The sequence below is a fragment of the Dipteris shenzhenensis genome, chromosome 5 (assembly GCF_047967505.1).
Source record: "Dipteris shenzhenensis isolate YYH24624 ecotype China chromosome 5, Dip_SZ_1.0, whole genome shotgun sequence".
Classification (NCBI taxonomy): domain Eukaryota; kingdom Viridiplantae; phylum Streptophyta; class Polypodiopsida; order Gleicheniales; family Dipteridaceae; genus Dipteris; species Dipteris shenzhenensis.
The window spans coordinates 19,277,325-19,296,579 of NC_141600.1; the positions used below are offsets into that span (position 1 = coordinate 19,277,325).

Consider the following 19,255-nt stretch of genomic DNA (forward strand, 5'->3'; position numbering starts at 1 on the left):
TTGGTTTTCTCACAAACCCCGGGGCGTGCTCTCAGTGGGGGAGGTTTTTGGGTTTCAGGTGGATCCCGCGGGGACAGACAGCTAGATATCTTGGCTTTCAGGTCGGCCTGGATATCACGCCAGCTCAGCAGTTTCTCCCGGTGCTAGATTCCATTCGACGGAAGCTGGCTTTCTGGAGCACTGCTAAGCTCTCCCTTGTAGGTCGTGCCCTGGTAGTCAACCAGGTCCTCCTAGCCACGGCTTGGTATGTGGCTTCCTGTTGGTGTTTCTCGAGATCCAGCGTGGCACAGCTTAGGAGGTTGGTTCAGAACTTCCTGTGGTCCGGGGGGGATGGTCTCAGAGATACCAGAGCCAGGGTTGCTTGGCAGACAGTCATTCTTCCGCAGGCTGAGGGTGGCCTGGGGGTCATCGATCCAGAGCTTCAGAGCCACGCCCTGCTGGGCAAGCTAGTTATCCGCGGTTTGACCCCGGGGGGGCAAACGTGGAAGATGTTACTTCAGCAGGGGGTCGGTTCTTGTGTCCCGCGCCGAGGTGGAGTGGCTACCGTCCCTCAAGTGGATCTTCACTTCCGCCCCGCTCACTCAGCCCCGCTCTCCACTCGTTCGTAGCCTCCTCTTGGTTTGGAGGCGGCTCCGCCTCAGTCTCATACAGTCCCCTCCTAGCTGTCAGGAAGAGATCGATCGCCAGCCGCTTATCTGGAACGATCAGGTCAGAGATGCCGAGGGCCTTCAGCTGGGGGAGAGATCACACATCAAGTGGGACGGCTGGATGCGGGGGCCAGCCCGGTCCCTTCGAGTTTGGAGGGACACGTACAGACATTTGGAGACCGCTGATCTAGCAGACGCAACTGGAGGTGCCCGTGGAGCTCAGGCGAGACGTACGGAGATAGACGGAGCGATTCCAGCTGATTGGTTGGTTCGACCCGAGTATCAGATCCTCATGCCTGGTGATGACCGTTGGCTGGGACAGTTCACCCCCCGTGGCATCCCACTGGTGGTTGCAGGTCGGATGGATGACTCCTCTGTTTCCTTCTTCGCGGTTATGGGGGATGGCCGACTCAGGAGAGAGGATGTGCTCATCGACCCCCTACTCCCATGGCAGAGGGTTTGGGTCGTAGGCCTCGTGGGGAAGGTTTGGCGGACCGATCCTAGCATAGAGCAGGATCAGCTGCAGCTTTGGCGACTCTGGATCTGGGAGAGGCGGGCCTTGTCAGAGCTTGATTGGGACCCAGGAGAGTGGAGATGGCCAGAGATTGTGACAGGTCAGGGGCCGACCTCTTTCTTTGCCTACAGCACGACATTGGGCAGGCGAGTTCTCGGGAGGATGCAGAGCCGCCCTCCCACCCAGCGGCCCAGTTGGTATGCACAGGGTATTTCCAGGTTATTTTTGCAGGCCTTCTGGAAGGCCTTGTGGGAGAGCTGGCGGCCGCGGAAGATCTCCTACTTCTTGTGGCTTCTTGCCCACAAAGGTCTTCCAGTGGGGAGCTGGTTGCGGCAGATAGGTCAGGATGGACGTTGTCAGATCTGTCATGAGGACGAGGAGTCACCAAAACACTGCCTATGGAGCTGCACTCGCGCCCAGGAAGTGTGGAGGTGGACCTTAGGGATCCTTACTCGCGCAGCACCGGAGCTAGGATTGATCACTTGGGGCGCGTTCTGCTGGTGCAGCACCGCACCTGGTTTTCATCACTTATTCGAGGCATGTCAGCAGGACCCCACATTCCTTATCACACAGGGGACGTGGGGGCCGCTCGAGAGCATTCCGCCGCACCTGGCAGAGGCTGGCATAGGAGCTCAGGAGAGGCAGCCAGTCTGGGAGATTATTAGCAGCATCACAGGATGGCACATTTGGACCTCGCGCTGCGCGCAGATCCTCGGTGGCACCTCCTTATCGACTGCCCAGATCATGACTGACATCTGGAGTGAGATTATTCACACCCTCAGAGGCCAGTGGGACCAGATACAGGGAGACTCCCGGGCCGGCCGGGAGAAGCGGAGACGCTTCCTCCGGGTTTGGGATACACAGGGCCTCTTCTTCGAGCATACTTCGCAGGGCCTTCAGTGGCGCTACTTACCACCTCTCTGGCTGTTCATTCACACTCGCCTGATCCCTCCGTGAGAGAGAGCTTTACTTTTGTTACCTTTTGGGCTGCGTCCGATTTGTGAACGCAGCCCGTCAGCTGCAATGCTGACCTCTTGTATCTTGTTTTCGAAGTAATATAATTAGCACTGTTTTTTCGGCCAAAAAAAAAAAATGTAATTTTACAAGCAGGAAGTTAATCCGATGGACAGCTATGGAATGCAAAAATACCTCGGGGACAACATATCAATGTTTTACATGCATCTAATCTGCGAAATTAGAACAAGCTCACATGATTTAGAGGTGGAGAAGGCCAGGTGGCAAGACCCAGGGTCCCAAGAGAGAAAAGAATCTGCAAAATCTGCCCCACCTAGAGAGGTAAAAAAATAAGCAGCATGTACTCCTAAGGTGTCAAGCCTTCACACATGTCAGAGAAAACTATGGGGACAGCAGAAGTAACCTGAAACATCTGTTGGAGCAGCCAGCCAAAAAGTTAGGTAGCTACATAAAATAAGTCTTGGAAGACCGCAACAAGGTACTCGGACTAGCACACATGCTAGCTCAGCAAGTACGTGCTACATAGCAAGTTTGTAATACTTTCTTTCACTAAATGTAAAATATCACTATTTGTTAATAGTGATCACCAGTCCATAGGTCCTGAAGGATCTCACGTGTACTTTAATACAATCATCTCTCTCTCTCTCTCTCTCTCTCTCTATATATATATATATATATATGCACTTCCCACCTGATGTATTTATAAACTATATATCTACAATAAAATTTAACTTCTCTTAAGCAGATGTTTGTCAAGAAAGAGACAGTAAGAGGACCTCGTTCATACATATACCGTTGGCTTCCAAGTAACATGCAGTCTAGATTTACAAAACATGAGGTATTTTACTTTTGAGTAGACCCCTCATTGTATATATAAGAAAGGCCATTTTGATAGCACCTCTAAAAGCTTGCCATTGGATCGTTCAGATCCAAATGCCAAAAGCTTTAAAATAAAGCCTAGATAATAGACCTCCCAATAGTTTATCCCCTCCAAACAAGGGAATTGTGCTCTAACTATCAATAACACATGATCCTCATTAAAATCCAGCAATACTCAATTTTAAAGCAGACGTAATGAAAGCCTCAATTCTTGCACCATCAACTGCAGCTTTAGGGATTAAGTCCACTAAAGTTGCACATAATCAACATAATAAAGCTTCAATACTTGCACACACAGGCAAAAGTGCAAATTAACCTGGCCAGTGAGTGATTTGATCACTTCCTTTGCAGCTCTGCACTTGGCCGATTCTTCAGCCAACAATAGATGGGCATCAGTAGCCTTTTTTTGCAATTCCGATTCTCGCAGCTGACTCTCATGAATAAGACTTTCAATCTGTCAAGTTCCAAAGAATACCAAGACAATTATTCCCAAGTCAAAGCACAAAAGAAATGATAAATGAGAAGAGTGTATGTAGAACTCTAAATTCCCTGGCTAACATTACGGAGCAATGCATGCCCATATACCAAGACAATTATTATTCCCAAGTGAGCTGGGGCAGGACACACAGAGAGAGAGAGATGGAGAGAGAGAGAGAGAGAGAGAGAGAGAGAGAGAGAGAAGGGGGGGGGGGGGGATTCATATTCATTAGCATGAGAGGAAACGACATCCAATGAATCGCTCATCCACCAACCCTCTCTCCTGAGTCCTGAGAGCTGTTAAGCCAGATGCAACTTTACAGTAGCACAAGCAATTTGTATCTCAAAGAATAAATAGGTCAACCATACCCATAAGAGGGACTCCCTAGAAAAACCAGCTCCCACCATTTGAGATATGAGACATGAAGATGGCAAAAATCTCATAGGAGGAGAGGATCTCCACAGTAAGCAGCCAAAAGTGGTGGAAACTGAGCATCATGCCTTCTTGGAGTCTCAGGCCTACTCTTAACAAAAGAATAAGTTTAGGGAGATTATACATACTAGTAATGAGCACACACACTTAGCAAAAAAAACCACGCAAAAAGGGTAAGGTTACCAGTAGCCTACATTTTTCCAACCCTCAAACATGGACAGTAAGAAGAGGAAATGACACAGAGTAAATAGACACGAGCAGGCAGGCCTACATTTTTCCAATCCTCAAACATGGAAAGTAAGAAGAGGAAACGACACAGAGTAAATAGACACGAGCAAAGGGCGCGTCGGCCCGCGCGCTCGCTCCGGGTTTGGAGGGACGTCTACAGCCAGCTGAGCCCAGGCGAGCTGGCAGCAGCAGTAGGTACGGCACGTGGGATCCAAGCTCGGCGAGTGGAGATCGATGCTGCCATTCCTGCAGGTTGAAGGATTCCCATGGTCACCGGACAGCTCTTCCCAGGAGATGAGAGGTGGCTAGGACAGTTCACTCCACGGGGCATTCCTTTGGTGGTTGCAGGCCTTTTCTCGGACTCCTCGATCCACTTCTTCTCCGTCGCCGATGATAGCCGCCTACAGAGCAGAGAGGCCGTGATCAACCCCTCGCTTCCCTGGCAACGCCTTGGCATTGTAGGGTTGCAAGGGAAAACGTGGCATATAGACCCCCTAATTATGCAGGACTAGGACTGGAGACTCTGGATATGGGAGGGCCGTTCCTTGACAGAGGTGGAGTGGGACCCAGGGGAGTGGCGCTGGCCACCATTGGAGACCTCAGAGAACCCTACCCCCTTCTTCTCTTACAGTGCGCGTACTGGTAGGCGTGCTCTTGGGGCTCTCCAACGCGGGCTACCCACACAGGCACATAGTTGGTATGCCCAGGGGATATCTATGGTCTTTCTTCGCACTTTCTGGAAGACTCTTTGGGCTAGCTGGCGGCCGAGGAAGATCTCTTACTTCCTTTGGATGGTGGCACACAAGGGGCTACCAGTTGGCAGCTGGCTGAGGCAGATGGGGCAAGAGGGGCATTGCCAGATGTGTTTCCAGGAGGAGGAGTCCCTGAAGCACTGTCTTTGGAGCTGCTCGCATGCGCAGACAGTTTGGAAGGGAGTCATGGGGATCTTAGCGAGGGCTGCACCCGAGCTAGGACCGATCACTTGGGGAGCCGTTTGCTGGTGCAGCACTGAGATGGGACATCACTTGGCTTATGAGTTCTCTAGGCAGAATCCCGTCTTCTTCATCACGCAGGCCACCTGGGCATACATGGACAGCTTCCCTTGGCATCTGACAGAGACAGATGCAGGAGCGATGACTCGGCACCCAGTTTGGGAGATCATAGGGAGCATTACAAGCTGGCATATCTGGACTTCCAGATGCGTGCAGACTGTAGGAGATCAGGCTTCTTCTGCTACCCAGACCCTAGCAGACATTTGGAGTTGGAGCACAATCATTCACACGCTCAAGGGTCAGTGGGATCAAATTCAGGGGGAGTCCCGGGCAGGGAAGGAAAAGAGACGGCGCTTCCTTCGCGACTAGGACCACCGGGAGTTGTTCTTCCAGCACTCTGCTCAGAGTCTTCAGTGGCATTACGCCCCCCCACCGTGGCTGTTTGTCCACTCTCCGATGATTATGCCCTGAGAGGCTTGTAATTAGCATTTTGGCTCCTCGGGCTGTATCCATTTTGTGATTGCAGCCCGCTGGCCTTTAGGCCCTCTTGTACTCTCGCTTTCAAGTAATATAACTAGCACTACTTTCTGCGTAAAAAAAATAGACACGAGCACGCAGGCCTTAGAAGTTAGCACAAAAAACTCCACAGTTGAGGACCTGATCACAATAAGAGCAGTAGTTGCAAAAAGGAAGAGCGAAGGGGGGGGGGGGGGCGCAGATTAGTCTTCAGCTGCCTCCTAGACTTCGACAAAGCATCTGTAATAGCAGAAGTTGCAGGCATGAAAAAAAGGGCTGGGAACCCCCCAAAACTTGTCATACCAAAGATTAATGGCTGAAATATCAAGTTCACTAGTAGGCAGCTCACTTTCAAATGAAATGATCATTATATGCAGCAATACTCGGTGAAAATAAGGATGCCTCTCTCCTCACCTATTCGGCCTGTTTTTCAGTGAACTAGATCAGTAAATAAGGATGCATAGTGGTGCAAAGGTGCAAGTGGCATGCTACAACCTTCTTTGACTAAATATGCAGGTGATGCGGCTCTATTCGCAAGAGGTGAAGGTAGCTTGCAAAGACAGTTCAATGCCTTGGCGAGTTGCCAAGAAGAGAACCATGATTATTGGGACAAGATAAACAAATCACATTGATGTTTGTAGGCATGGCTGCACATTAAGACACGACGCATTAGACATGCTTTAGACATTGGTGTCTTACGTGTCTTAAAAATAAGATATTTAAGACACTCAATTTTTTTAATTATAAATATTTAATTTAAAAATTACACATATATAGATTGGGTTACTAGTATACCTAAAAGCTGCCATATGTCACATATACTTTTAACTTTAGAGTCTATGCACTTAGCGCACTATGCATTCAAAATTTAAGATTGTAGAGACATTGACTCTAGTCAAGCTCTAGAAAGTCGAATAAAAACCAAATAACAAGAGGGCTAGCCTGCAAGGTTAGTGAGTACTACCAAAGAAAATGAGAAGGAAATAGTTAAAATCTATGATAGATCACTCATCATAGGTATCATAATTGAAGTGTTTTACATCACAAACATCAAGATGAAACTGAAATGAAAGTCTCAAGTTACAAGTCAAGACTGAGCCATGACACATGACAATGGACACAAGAAGATTAAAAACTACGGTTCTAAAACACTAGCACACGTTTAGTTTTTTTAAATTTGTAAAAAGCATTAACCGCAAAACACAAAACACACAAAAACCAAAAAATAAACAAAAAATGAAAGGGGAAAAAAAGGCACATGTCTGTCTAAAGTGTCGAATGTGTCTTACTGTAAGACACATGAATCTTTTTTCCCCAGATAAGAAGGGAGGATGCCGCACTCCTAGCAGAGTGCCTTGGCACAACCAGTCACAAGGACGCACTGATCAGTTTCCTTAGAGCCTAACTCTTGGTGCCCAGCGTATGACTGGGAAGACTCAAAAAGTAGTCCAAAAACTCTTAATTCAAGCTACAACTGCTTGTAAAGACTAAACGATTCATTTTCGTCTATCCCAGACGAGCATCTAAATCAAGCTGATAGGGCAACACACCACTTAAGGTAGAAAGCATTATCACAATACCGACAAGCCGCAACATCAAGGATACAACGTATCTTTGTCATTCCTTTTGTTCTTGTAACATCCAATTAAACTACTTTTGAATTTTGATACTCCTCATTTAGCATATTTCAAATTCTATTTTTGTTCTTCGTTTTTGTGCATGCATTTCTTATTATGTGGAAATTCCAGACTCTACATAGGCCATGGTTACCGATTTTTGAGCTCTCCGTATAAAGTGCAAGCATCAATATGTATCCTAATGTTTATTAGTGACACTAGGCTAGAAAATGGGTGGACCTTTTGCCGAAGAGTTAGAGGCTCGAGAGTCATTCAAAGACTCAGGCGTCACATAGACGCTCATTTCCTATTGTACAAAGACCATAGCTGCACAAGCCTCCACCTGATTGATTTATATCAACATGCGCGTTAGACTGAAAACCGCTGTTGAGTGGTTACTGCATCGTTCTTCAATGGCTTGAGGTTGAGCTTGCATTATCACAAAACTTCCCGTCTTTAGTTGGACATAATAATAGCATTTCGACCTATGTGAACTTTCTAGGATCTGCTCTAGGATTCTCCGTATTGAACTTCCTTCCACATAGGGATCGACAATAGAGGTGTGAGGGGAATCACAATTCAGAGACTTCACTCCGAAGTAATAGAAGGGACTGGCTGCTTCCTCCACCGTGACCTGAAGCATTGGAAGGAACAAAAAATGTCCATGTCCTATCAATTGTATAGCCAAAAAATAAAATTTGCAAGGGCAACATCATATTGAATGCCAGCAAATTGGAAGCATTTACAAGCTGCTTGTGTCCATGACAACCTTGAGGCCTGTCATGTGTAAATGTTTTCTTGGGCCTTGCCTTTGTGAAGGTGAGAACCTTGAGTCATGTGTAGATGTTTGCTTGGGCCTTGACTTTGTGAAGATTGATGGGGTAGCTTGGGATAGCGCGAGCAGTCAGTGTAGGACCTAGGCTGTAGTGTGAAATGTTAATTTGTGGGAGCTTGGCATTGCGCTTTATTTGGATGGCCTGAAACTGCATAGCAAGTAGATAGTGTAGGCCTCTGGGCGGTGGCGCTTGTAGGGCTGTGGTATGTTCAAAAGGCTGAGGATAGGGCTCTAGGCACTAGGCATAGAGTATGGAGGCTGGCAGAGCACGCACGGGGAGAGCATGAGTCCTCAGGGATCAAGTGGAATTTCATGGATGGACCTTTGTATGTCTTCACATTGTCTGTCGATGAGGATACAGCCTGTGGGAGAATTACCCCTCCTTTTCCAGATGATCAGAGTGGTGGAGTATGAGTGACGATCTCAAACTAGGACGTGACCTCAGATAATTCACGGAAAGACTCATCATGATCATTATATGGGATCAAGGGTGCCTTAACCTTATCCCACTAAGGAGCCATCTTCTTGTACTGGGAAAAGGGACCTCTGATCATTTATACTAGCTTTTGTGCCCATGCCTTAGAACTAGGTTGCTCTCTCCCATATTTCTACGTTTTTTGCGGGGACGTGTTAGAGCAGACAGTGGATTGGAGCTTGGTTGGAGGATAAATGTAAAAAAGGAAAAGCTGTCAAGAGGAGGCTTGTGGGACAGCAGAGTACAATCAAGGGGAGAACACATACGAGGAGGAGAAGTCGAGGGACTTCTCACGCTGCAAGTTAGGGTTAGCCAAAAGCAACATGTAAAAAGCAAACCTAGCTAAGTTGTCTCTTTCCCTGAAAAGGTTAACTGCAATCTAACCATGAAACATGTGTGTCAGGTAAAACCACAGTTATCAGAGAACACCTCTCGGGAATGTCTAGAGAACATGTAGGGAATATTTTCTAGCCTATTCCACATGGCAGGTTATCCCCATGAAAGTTCATGGTTGCTGTGTGATTTTGACGGTTCAAACGAACTCGGATCTCTATAATGGATCACTTTCACTCTCATGCATACAAATAACATGTTTTCTCTACTCTGATCATAAGATGTTTGATCCCATATGAGATTTCTCCCTCAGATTTAATCTACCGTGCAATTCAAAAGCAGGTAGATCCATATCATAACACCTATTTTAACTTGTTTAGTAAGAAGTATCTGATACTTACGAGTACCCTTGTTTCTTTCAGACCCTTTGGGTCTTCCAAAGCAATGTATTGATAGACCCACATAATGAGATGGAATGGTTCCAAGAGCCTGGAGGATTATGCATGCTGAAGATGTCAGTTTCATCAACCTACAACTGTCTTTATAGCAATTATACAGCCGTTGTTGGCAAATGAAGCTGCTATCATCATTTGCTGTGTGGGCCTCAGAGCAAGAACCATGCGACAGGCTGTACTGCAACAAATTAATTGCTCCTTTGTGAATGGAGCACACTGCAACAGGTAGCACAGATGTGGTGAAAAGGAGATGGTCCTTCCACAAGAGGTGAATAACCATTTCTTTTGCATGTGCTGCCTTGTTTACTGGGAATGCACTACAAAATCCTTTGTGCCACATGTGCGATCATTTTAGTATGCTTGCCCATTATAATTATGGCTGTGATATATCCTACTGCCATCAGAACATGCGAGGGTGTTGGTTAGTTTGGCAAGTAGAGTTGGCTAGGTAGGGATGCCAGGGCCCAGGAGAGAAGAAGAGCAGCATTGGCATCAATGACAGTGCCAACAACCATCAGCATTGGCATCACCAGGAGCATGAGCATCAAGCAAAGCCATCTGCAACACCAATGTCAATGATAAAAGCAACAGCAGCAGCAGAGCTGGCAGATCACAGGCAAGGTTCATAATCAGCAGTTGTACATGCACATAATTCTTACCCTGCAGGTTCCATTAGCATTTCAAGTCACCTCCCAAACATGAGGTGACCAAATAAATCACCACCACAGTTTCTACAACATGATTTTGACAGCTTACACTTGACTCTTATAGAGGCCTGCTTGACTACCAAAGATTGTGCTAATCCAAAATCTTCCTTGAATGTTGCTACAGAAATACCCACATAATCCAGATTAATGAAGAGCAAAGATAAAACCAGATGTAACCTGCGTATATACCTCTCAAATTGAATGGATTGGCCATACCTGTGTCCGCAACTTCAACACTTCTTGGCTCAATGCTTCATTTGTCTTCTTCAAGTCATCAACAATTGTCTTAGGAGAAGTTAGTCCCCTCAGTGTTGGTGTTGGTGTGGTGGAGCGAGGAGGACTTGCCCGCCTTGAAAAAGGGGACACCGATCTTGAACCTCTTCTGGGTGAGCCTCTTCTAGATTGCAACAAATCTGTATGAGGCATGACAGATTTAAGAGGATCATGTGCAAAGACAAGAGGCATTGAGACACTAGTCTCTCCCAAGGTCAGCATGCCAGCTGGCGCTGGAGCTACTCGACTAGATGAGGTATCAGTTTTTTTCCCACGCCGTTGTTGGCTTCTTATATCTATCTGCAAACCAGGTATGAAAGAAAATGCCAAATGAGGCACTGCCACTCTCATTTCCAGTTTGTCAGATTTCTCATTTAGGGCATCCTGCCGTCGCTTCTTCAAGGCCTTGCTGACATCTTCCCCATGTCCATTTGCTTGCTTCAGTTTCAAATAACAAAGATCACAGACACGGTAGAACTTGTTTGGATTAGGTGCCATCAAAGCTTTGCAAGCCTTCTTGGAGCTGCAAGCATGGCAAACTACAATTCCACAGTTGTAGCAGTTATGCCGCTTTCTTGTAAAACTAAAAGGTTGCCTACATCCTGCACACGAAGATTGTTCTAAAACTGATGCCCACTTGTGGAGGCATATGGCTGCAGTAAAGCTTGACCCACAAGCAACACTTCTCACCTGTTTATCTTTTAGAGCTTCAACAAGCGTTGGAGAGTTTTTGTCCTCAACATCTCCATGGCCAAGCCTTCCATTGGCACCTTTTCCCCACGTGTAAACCTCTGACTTGGCAGTCAAGACTGCAACGTGATGTGCACCACAGGCAATTTCCTCGACAACAGCATCCCATAGCCTCCCTTCAACACGAACAGGAGCCTTGCCATCAGCACGCGGTTCCCCCAACTGCCCATACACTACACTGCCAATGGTGAAAACCTGCCCTGACGTAGTCAATGCTACAGTTAGACTGTGTCCACAAGCTACTTGCCGGAAATTATAATCTATTAGTGCAGACACACAGGTTGGAACAAGCCTCTGCTCCTTATCATCATGGCCAAGACGCCCTTTGTCTCCATCACCCCAGGTAAATAGCTTTCCTGATAAATAATTGCTTGAGCTGGAATAGCCCACCATGACTTCTACTACAGCTGCTGTATGCCAAACTCCACAAGCAGCTCTGACTGTTTTCAAACCTTTCAGGGAGTCAATTTCTCTGGGAGTAGAAATGCTCTTCTGATCTCCATGCCCAAGGACCCCAAACGTGCCATCACCAAAAGTGAAGAGTTGACCTGAAGACATCACTAAAGCTGTGTGCCAAGGTCCACAGGCAACTGAAGAAACACGAAGCCCTTCCAATGGACCACTGATTCTCTTAGGAGTCCAATGGCTAACATCATTGCCATGTCCTAAAAGTCCAAAATTATGTGCACCACCTCCCCAAGTGTAAAGATCTCCTGATTGTGTCACTGCACAAGTATGATATTCACCACAAGCAGTGAAGTCTATAGTACAGTTGGTCAGCGCCTCTACAAGCTTGGGATATGTGACGTCTGCATTGACTCCATGACCAAGCCAGCCACCAGACTCTTCTCCCCAGCTAAAAATTTCTCCCTGTTTAGTGACTAAAGTTGCATGTTTGCCACCACAAGCTATATGCTGGGCATCCAGTACCGTACTTGAACCCACAACTTTAGGGAAAAGTGCATCCATCTTTGTACCCATAGCAGTGCCAACTTTGTGCACACCACCTCCAAGAAATCCATTGCCAATCCCTTCTCCCCACATGAAAACGTAACCAAGAGTGTCATAATCATCTTGCCCAGAGCCTTGACTGGAGGAACTAGGTTGACTTGAAACACTTACTCGAACGGCGTCCCCAGAAACACCTCTCATCTGCACCCTAAACAGTCAAAACCTGTATCTGAATCTGCTGAGCCTGTAGGATGTAAAATGACACATTTTAAACTGGGAAATTCCTCAAAAGTTTCACAAACAGAGTTATTATCCAATAACAGCATGATAGATGATCGACAAAAAAGTAACCTGGGGGTGGGATAGGGGAAAGGGGAGCGAGAAATCTTCTATCTAGAGATGTTCTCCACAACAAGACTATATGGTTCACATATCTACAAAATATACCTTTGTAAGACTAGAATATATCCAATCCTACAAATTCAGATTTTTGTTGTTCTAAAGTCCGAAATTCCACAAAGAAAATAAACGAGAAAACGAAAGAGAAGAAAAATGAGCTAACAAAATTTGTGAAAAACAAAAGGTAGACATACCTAGCAAGCAAAGCAATGCTTATGTCGGCATCATTGCCCAAGCATAAGCACCTATAATGGGTTTCTAAAGACATGGAGTCTCTTGGGCAAACCCGATGCTTACTAAATACGTAAAAGGGAAAGATAACAAGGAAGAAGAAAGGAAGAAGGTGACTAAGCAAAAATAAACAAACAAATCAAGAAACAAAAGAGACCAAAAAAACAGGAATAATCTCTCTCTCTCTCTCTCTCTCTCTCTCTCTCTCTCTCTCACTCATGTATGAATGAAAGAATGACAGAATGAATGAATTATTTAAAACATAAAACACTAAAGAAACCATTATACTTATGTACCGCTTCCTACAATGATGCAATACTAAATTCCTTTAGAAAGCACATGCAAACTCAATTTAACTCTCTTTTTGAAACTAAAAGAAAAACGGGATGTTCAGCTCCCCACTTTTTGTTTTAAGCTTATGTTCAATCATTCTAAACATACCTAAAGGGAAATACACCGCAGATAAAATCACACGCATACTCAATTTAACTCTCTTTTTGAAACTTAAAGAAAAACGGGCTGTTCAGCTCCCCACTTTTTGTTTTAAGATTATGTTCAATCATTCTAAACATGCCTAAGGCCAATACCCGCAGATAAAAGACTTCATATCTAAGATTGTCCGTACTTTTTTCATTATTTTTCTTGGATTATACCTCGTGTATTTGCAAAGTGATCAAATTATACCTCTTGGATTATACCTCTTGTGGATTCACGTATCTACAGAAAACAGAATAAGTGGAAGCTAGGCAGTCATAAATTGACATACATGCCAAATGGGTTAGCGAATGGAGCCTCCCAAGCTCCTATGAAGGAAACCATCACAACCACATGAGGAGAGCTTAGCATGAGACGACAAGTGCAAAATATTATCCCCATTAGATATAGATATATATATATATATATATATATACCTTTGTAAGACTAGAACATTAGAAATTCATGCCTGTTTCAGTAACTTAAGGTAGCAGTTAGGAAGGAGATGCCTCCCAAGTCAGGTCTCATGTGAGATTCATCAAAACATCATGCATGTAGCTGTTCAGAAAAATGAATCTTGACCAAAACCATCAAAAGAAAGAAAAAAATAGTTATTGGCCAATCATCAGTACAAAATGTTTCTCTGATTGCTTTACCACAGTAACTTAGTGAAGTTCTCTTGCCATTTTCTGGCATAGAAAGATGTCCCTATTGCCAATTATTTGAGAGGAACACGTAAGGACTTTTTTGTGTAATTCTTGGTGAATTCATTGGTATGAAATGTTCTACTTGTTTACGACAGCAATTTAGTGAAGCTCTCTTGCCATATGCTGGTGAAGAGATCCGCTATTTTCATTAGCATATTTTGGAGGACCACATGCCGCCTATTTCATAAAGAGGTCACCAATCGACCTACCATCTAGCTCCCCAAAATTCCAAGTCAGCCATTTTAAGACGAGTATGTGCAGTCTCTTTGTAAGTGCATTAATCAGCCTAGCCCCTAGTGCCATTGGATTCGGCTAAAAACAGGTAGAATGACAGATTATAAGCTTTGCATGTTCATTCTTTGCAAAAGGCAGACTAGGTCCCATAATTGCAGATCCTTTAATGATCGTAGCATGTGTGGTTCTCCCATGGCAGGGATAGTAAATATCATTTCTTATGGACCTCAACTACAGGACGTCAGTATCACACACATTATCAACAAGAAAGAATTGTTTCCAGTAGGCCACTCTGCGATTAATCATGTGTCCATCCTCTGGGCTATTAAAGACAAGCCTAAACACTATGGCCATAAGGTACTTTATTGCTTTGTAAAGTATGACAGACCTTTGACTATGTCTTCGATGTCAAGATCCCCTGACTACTCTCTTTTACAAGAGCTGCCTACAGAAAAAAAATACTGCCATCAAAACCCCAACAAACTGTCAAATGACCTTTTTCATAAAAAGTGGCAACCCTGTCAGGAGAGGCATCTCCCACGCGAGAGGTATAAGAAATTTTGTATGGTCCAGATCTCTCCAATGGGACAACTTGTATTCAAACTTATGTACTGAAGTAATTTGAACACTATGCCTCCTCACTTATGAGGCAAGTTTCCAAAAGAGCATACTTCTTCATGCACAGACCCATTTGTACACATGGCGTTTCATTCAAACTACTCACTCTCTATTTAAGCCATCCCCTAGAGAGCAAACACGTACTAATCGACGCCGACTGCTAGCCCTTGCAGGACTACCTCCTTTGCCAATACTCTTACTGCCTTTGGCTAATTAAAGTTCCTGAATTCATGAAACAGAGACTCCACAAAGATGCATATAGACAAGCATGGTACTAGGGTAGTAGCACCAGTAGGTGAACTTCAACTCCCCCCCAAATGGTTCTTTTCTAAGCCTTGGGGTGCAGGATGTCTACAGGGCTACCCAACTTGGGGAATAAACCCTATGGCCTGAAGATGCCTCCATCCATCACTTTGAGTGAATTGTTCGTCCCTCCCCATATTAATGACGAGGGCCAAGCACTTAGCAACCATGGGCTGAAACATGCACGGCCAGCCACCAGCCACTAGTCACCCCATGCCCAATCCACCAATTTTGGCACTCCCCTCCTCCCTTCCCAACCCTGACTCACTAGCAATCCTGTTAATCACAACCCCTTGCAAGCTCCTCCCCACCCCCTTTCATGTAACAAAAGCCCCTTTCTAGAGCAATAATACTTCTGGCCATAATCACATGTTGGCTTCTGAGCGTCATCATTGGTCGAATCTGTTACTCCAGCTCAGTCTTGTTGACCTTTGGAAAGAATCACAGCCAATGTTGCCAGGCTATACTTTTTAGAATAATGCTCAGTCTTCTTATCGGGCTCGTCTAGATCATTGGTACAAGGTTAATCCTCAGCACTATGATTGTCTCACTACTAAATTATGGGTGGATTATGCTTTTATGCATTCTGATCATGCCCCTTTGTGGTTGAGGTTCTCTCTTCATGGCATGCCTGATGATCGGCTTACACAAAGAAGACTACTCATTGTCAATAATAGTTATTTGGCGCATGATGCATACAAGGCCATGGTTTATGAGGCTGTCCACCCCTTGTCACAATAGTCTCGTTTTGGTATTGACTATGCTTGGGAAGCTTTCATTGCTAGAATGCAAGCAGTTATTCGCTACTAACGTAAAGCTTACATGAAGACTTTGAGAGAGAATGTTGTTCATGCTAAACACACGTGTCAATCCTTGACTGAGTTGAGTCATATTAGAAATCTTTCTATGGAAGAAAATCAGATTTTATGCCAGGTTAAACATTGTTTGCAATGCAATGACAATAGAAAATCTCTAAATGGGAGACACAGGCACGACAAAGGGCTTTTTTGGATAAAGGATGTTCATCCAATGCCTTTTTTAAAGGCTTACACTATAAGAGGCACTCTCAAAGTATTTGCAGGGTTCTTCTCTCTAATGGTGTTTGGACTTCTTCTCGAGCACCACTTGCCGCAGCTTGTGTTCATCATTTTGCTGCTCAATTTGGTAAAGCCGATCGTCCTTCACAAGAGGTTATTTCAGCAAGGCAGCAATTATTACAGCATGTCAATCCCATTGCCTCACCTACACAAGCTTTGGGTTTGGAAGCTCCTTTCACTGAAAGAGAGTTAAGTGATGCTGTTAAATCATGTGGTAGATGGAAATCTCCCGGCTAGGATGGTCTCACAGTTGAATTCTTCTTGGCTTATTGGGATCTCCTCAAATCTTATTTGCTGCGAATGATAAATACATGCCGGATTCTTGGAAGAAAGGACTGGTAAAACTTCTGCCCAAGAAGCCAATCTGTAAATCTCTGACTGATTGGAGACCTATCACTCTGATGCCTGTTATTTATAAGATTATGACCAAAATGGTGGTTGATTGTATCAAAGAATATTTGCATGAGGGCCTTCATCCAGCGCAGTATGGTTTTATCCCTCGCAGGCACATTACTGACAATATTGCAAATGCCTATATTGGGATTGAGTATGCTAAGTATACAGAAAAGAATGTTCTCTTTTCGCCAAGGCTGTCCTCTAAGTGCTATTCTATATGCTATAACCACGCATCCTATGCTTCAATATATTGACCATTTGGTAGCAACTAACATGTTACATGCCTTGCACATTCCTAGAAGTCGCCCTTTAGTAGCTCAGGCCTATGCAAATGATTCCTTTTTTGTGCCACAAAATACTGAAAGGGACCTTTCTTCACTTATGCAGGCTCTCTCACTGTATGGCCTGGCTGCTGGCCTTCATATCAATTTTCAGAAATCTCGCTTGTTGCCTTTGCATTCTAAAGATTGGCATAGTCTGGTATTGCTGGGGGAAATTGTCCCACCCAATCAGCTGGTACGTCATCTTGGTTTCTGGATTGGTCAATTACTCATCGTCAACAGATTGATTGGGTTCTTGTCAAATTAAGGAAAATCTGTAAGATTGGAAGTTAGCGACTTGGCCTTTGCGTGTCCGGCTCCAAAATATTCAATCTATTTTGGTGGCCTACATTCACTTTTATCTGCCATTGATCTTTTTTACCAAAGGAGATCTTACATCCTTTATGTCTACCATCATGGAAATCTTCTGGCGTTCAACGCCTGACAAGAAAAGTTTGTGCTTGCTTCCAGTACAACGGTTATGTTCACCAAAATTGCATGGGGGGTTTAATATTCTCAACATTCATGTGCACATTCTGGCTCATAAAGGGAAAATGATGCTACAATTTCTACATGGTGATCACTTGGGCTGCTATGATGCACTACTTACTTCTTCAGCTTACTACTCCTGCTTTTGGCTATTGGCAACCCACTCAATGGGATTTTCTATTGGGTAGTATTGAAGGCAAGGTTAAAGGTTGCCCTACTGTTACTCAAATGTTTCTGGATTGGAAACATATTGGCATGGCCGGGACTCCTTGCAGGGTAACGCTTTGAGAGCTGAGAGCATCCACTGGTCACGGGTTTTTTCTCAACCATTGGCTTTACAAGAGCCCAGATGCTCGTATTTTCTTAATTTCTTCTATGGCAAATGTCATTCATGATGATGGCACTCTTTTATCCTTCCCTTTGGCTGCTGCAAATATGGTTTAGGAATGCACTATCGTCCTGGATGGCAGGTCATTACTCGGATGCTTCAGCCATTTCAGCCAATACCGCCTTTAGAACTTCAAGACAAGCTTCAAGATTGGACTCTTCTTCCACTACACTCGTCCATTAGTCCTTTGAAGCTGTCTCATATTACAGTTTCATCTTTATATACAGTTCTGTTGTCTCCACCCTGGGCATCAAACAAGGCTAATCGGATTTGGTGTTTGCATCATCCGGTCAAATGGTGGAGAAAAAGATTGAAACAGATTTGGCACTCTGTGGCTATGGCAAGCAATAGAAGCTCAAAAATAGAGAGAAGGAGAAAAAACGAGATGCTGTAATAGATTGCTGCAAAACTAAGAGTGGAGGCTCAAGGGTGAGCCAACATAACAAAACCCTAGGGCTAACTGCCCTAACTAGACTAAGTGTCCTAACTGACCTAGGTGGTACATGTACTAACTATACCAATAGTCCTAACTCACTATAACTACGCCTACAAGGCACATACCAAGGAATAAGTGGCACCTATGGATAGCCCATAGAATGGCCTACAAACCCCCCCTCCATGGTATGGGGCCGAAGTATCCTAGACATAGCTCAAGATACCTGAATATCTAACGTCATGGTTGCACATGTTCGTCCTATAGGGAGATAGCAACCTATGACTGTACAGAGTACAACAGATCAAGTTACAAAAGATACTTTCAAAAGTTCCAGTTGCCAGCCTACATTAAGAAGAACCACAAGGGCAAAAAACAGCTTTGTTTTATTGATGGTGATGTCACTCCGTTACATGATTTTCTGCAAGCTAATAATCATGCTTTGGAGGATATCTTACTTGATCCTCCTCCAAGTGACTTGTGATCAGTTTTATATTTTCTGGCAGACTTCTGAGGTTTCTCTCAGAAGCATACTTGTAATCTTTTGAAATTTTGTACTTCATGGTGGGTTTTTTTCCTCTTTTTGAGGTTTCCCACAAAGAAATATATGATTTCACCCCAAAAAAAGTGTGTGTGTGTGTGTGTGTGAATCGCCTCTCGCTTTACAGGAGCCTATCAAAGTATATAATCTCATGAAACTGGGCATAAGATTTGTCGGAGATGTTGTGGATCAACATGGTTATGTGCTTTCATTCCCACAAGCTTGCAGGACATTCCCCTTGGGTCTGCATCATCAGCCCATTTGGAGAATACTTACAACTATGTTGCAGCCATTTGTTCCTAATCCTCCACTGTTTGTACAGGACAGATTGCTGGACTGGAATCTGACTTCCTTATCCCCTACTACCTGTTCGCTCTCAATGCATAATCTGGCCTCCTCGATGGTCTATAGATTTCTTCTTCCACCTCCATGGATTGATAAGCATGCCAACAATCTTTGGAATTTGGATAGGCCTCTATCTTGGTGGCAATCACGACTCAAGAAAATTTGGAAAGCCAAATTGCCATTGAAACAGAGGCTTTTCTTTTGGAGATGTATAGTGGGAGCCT

The 19,255-nt window shown here is 44.7% G+C and overlaps 1 protein-coding gene across 3 annotated transcripts in view; it reads right to left on the reverse strand.

Moving 5' to 3' along the window:
• Nucleotides 1-19,255, reverse strand: part of LOC147901715 (PH, RCC1 and FYVE domains-containing protein 1-like) — a 61,096-nt gene that overhangs the window by 35,866 nt on the left and 5,975 nt on the right. For all 3 annotated transcript variants that reach the window (XM_087374476.1, XM_087374477.1, XM_087374478.1), the window contains exons 2-3: nt 10,299-12,300; nt 3,332-3,469 (exon numbers count right to left, since the gene is read on the reverse strand). In XM_087374476.1, coding sequence (XP_087230602.1) covers nt 3,332-3,469; nt 10,299-12,257 — 2,097 coding nt within the window. In that variant the 5' untranslated portion in view covers nt 12,258-12,300. The remainder of the gene's footprint in view (nt 1-3,331; nt 3,470-10,298; nt 12,301-19,255) is intronic.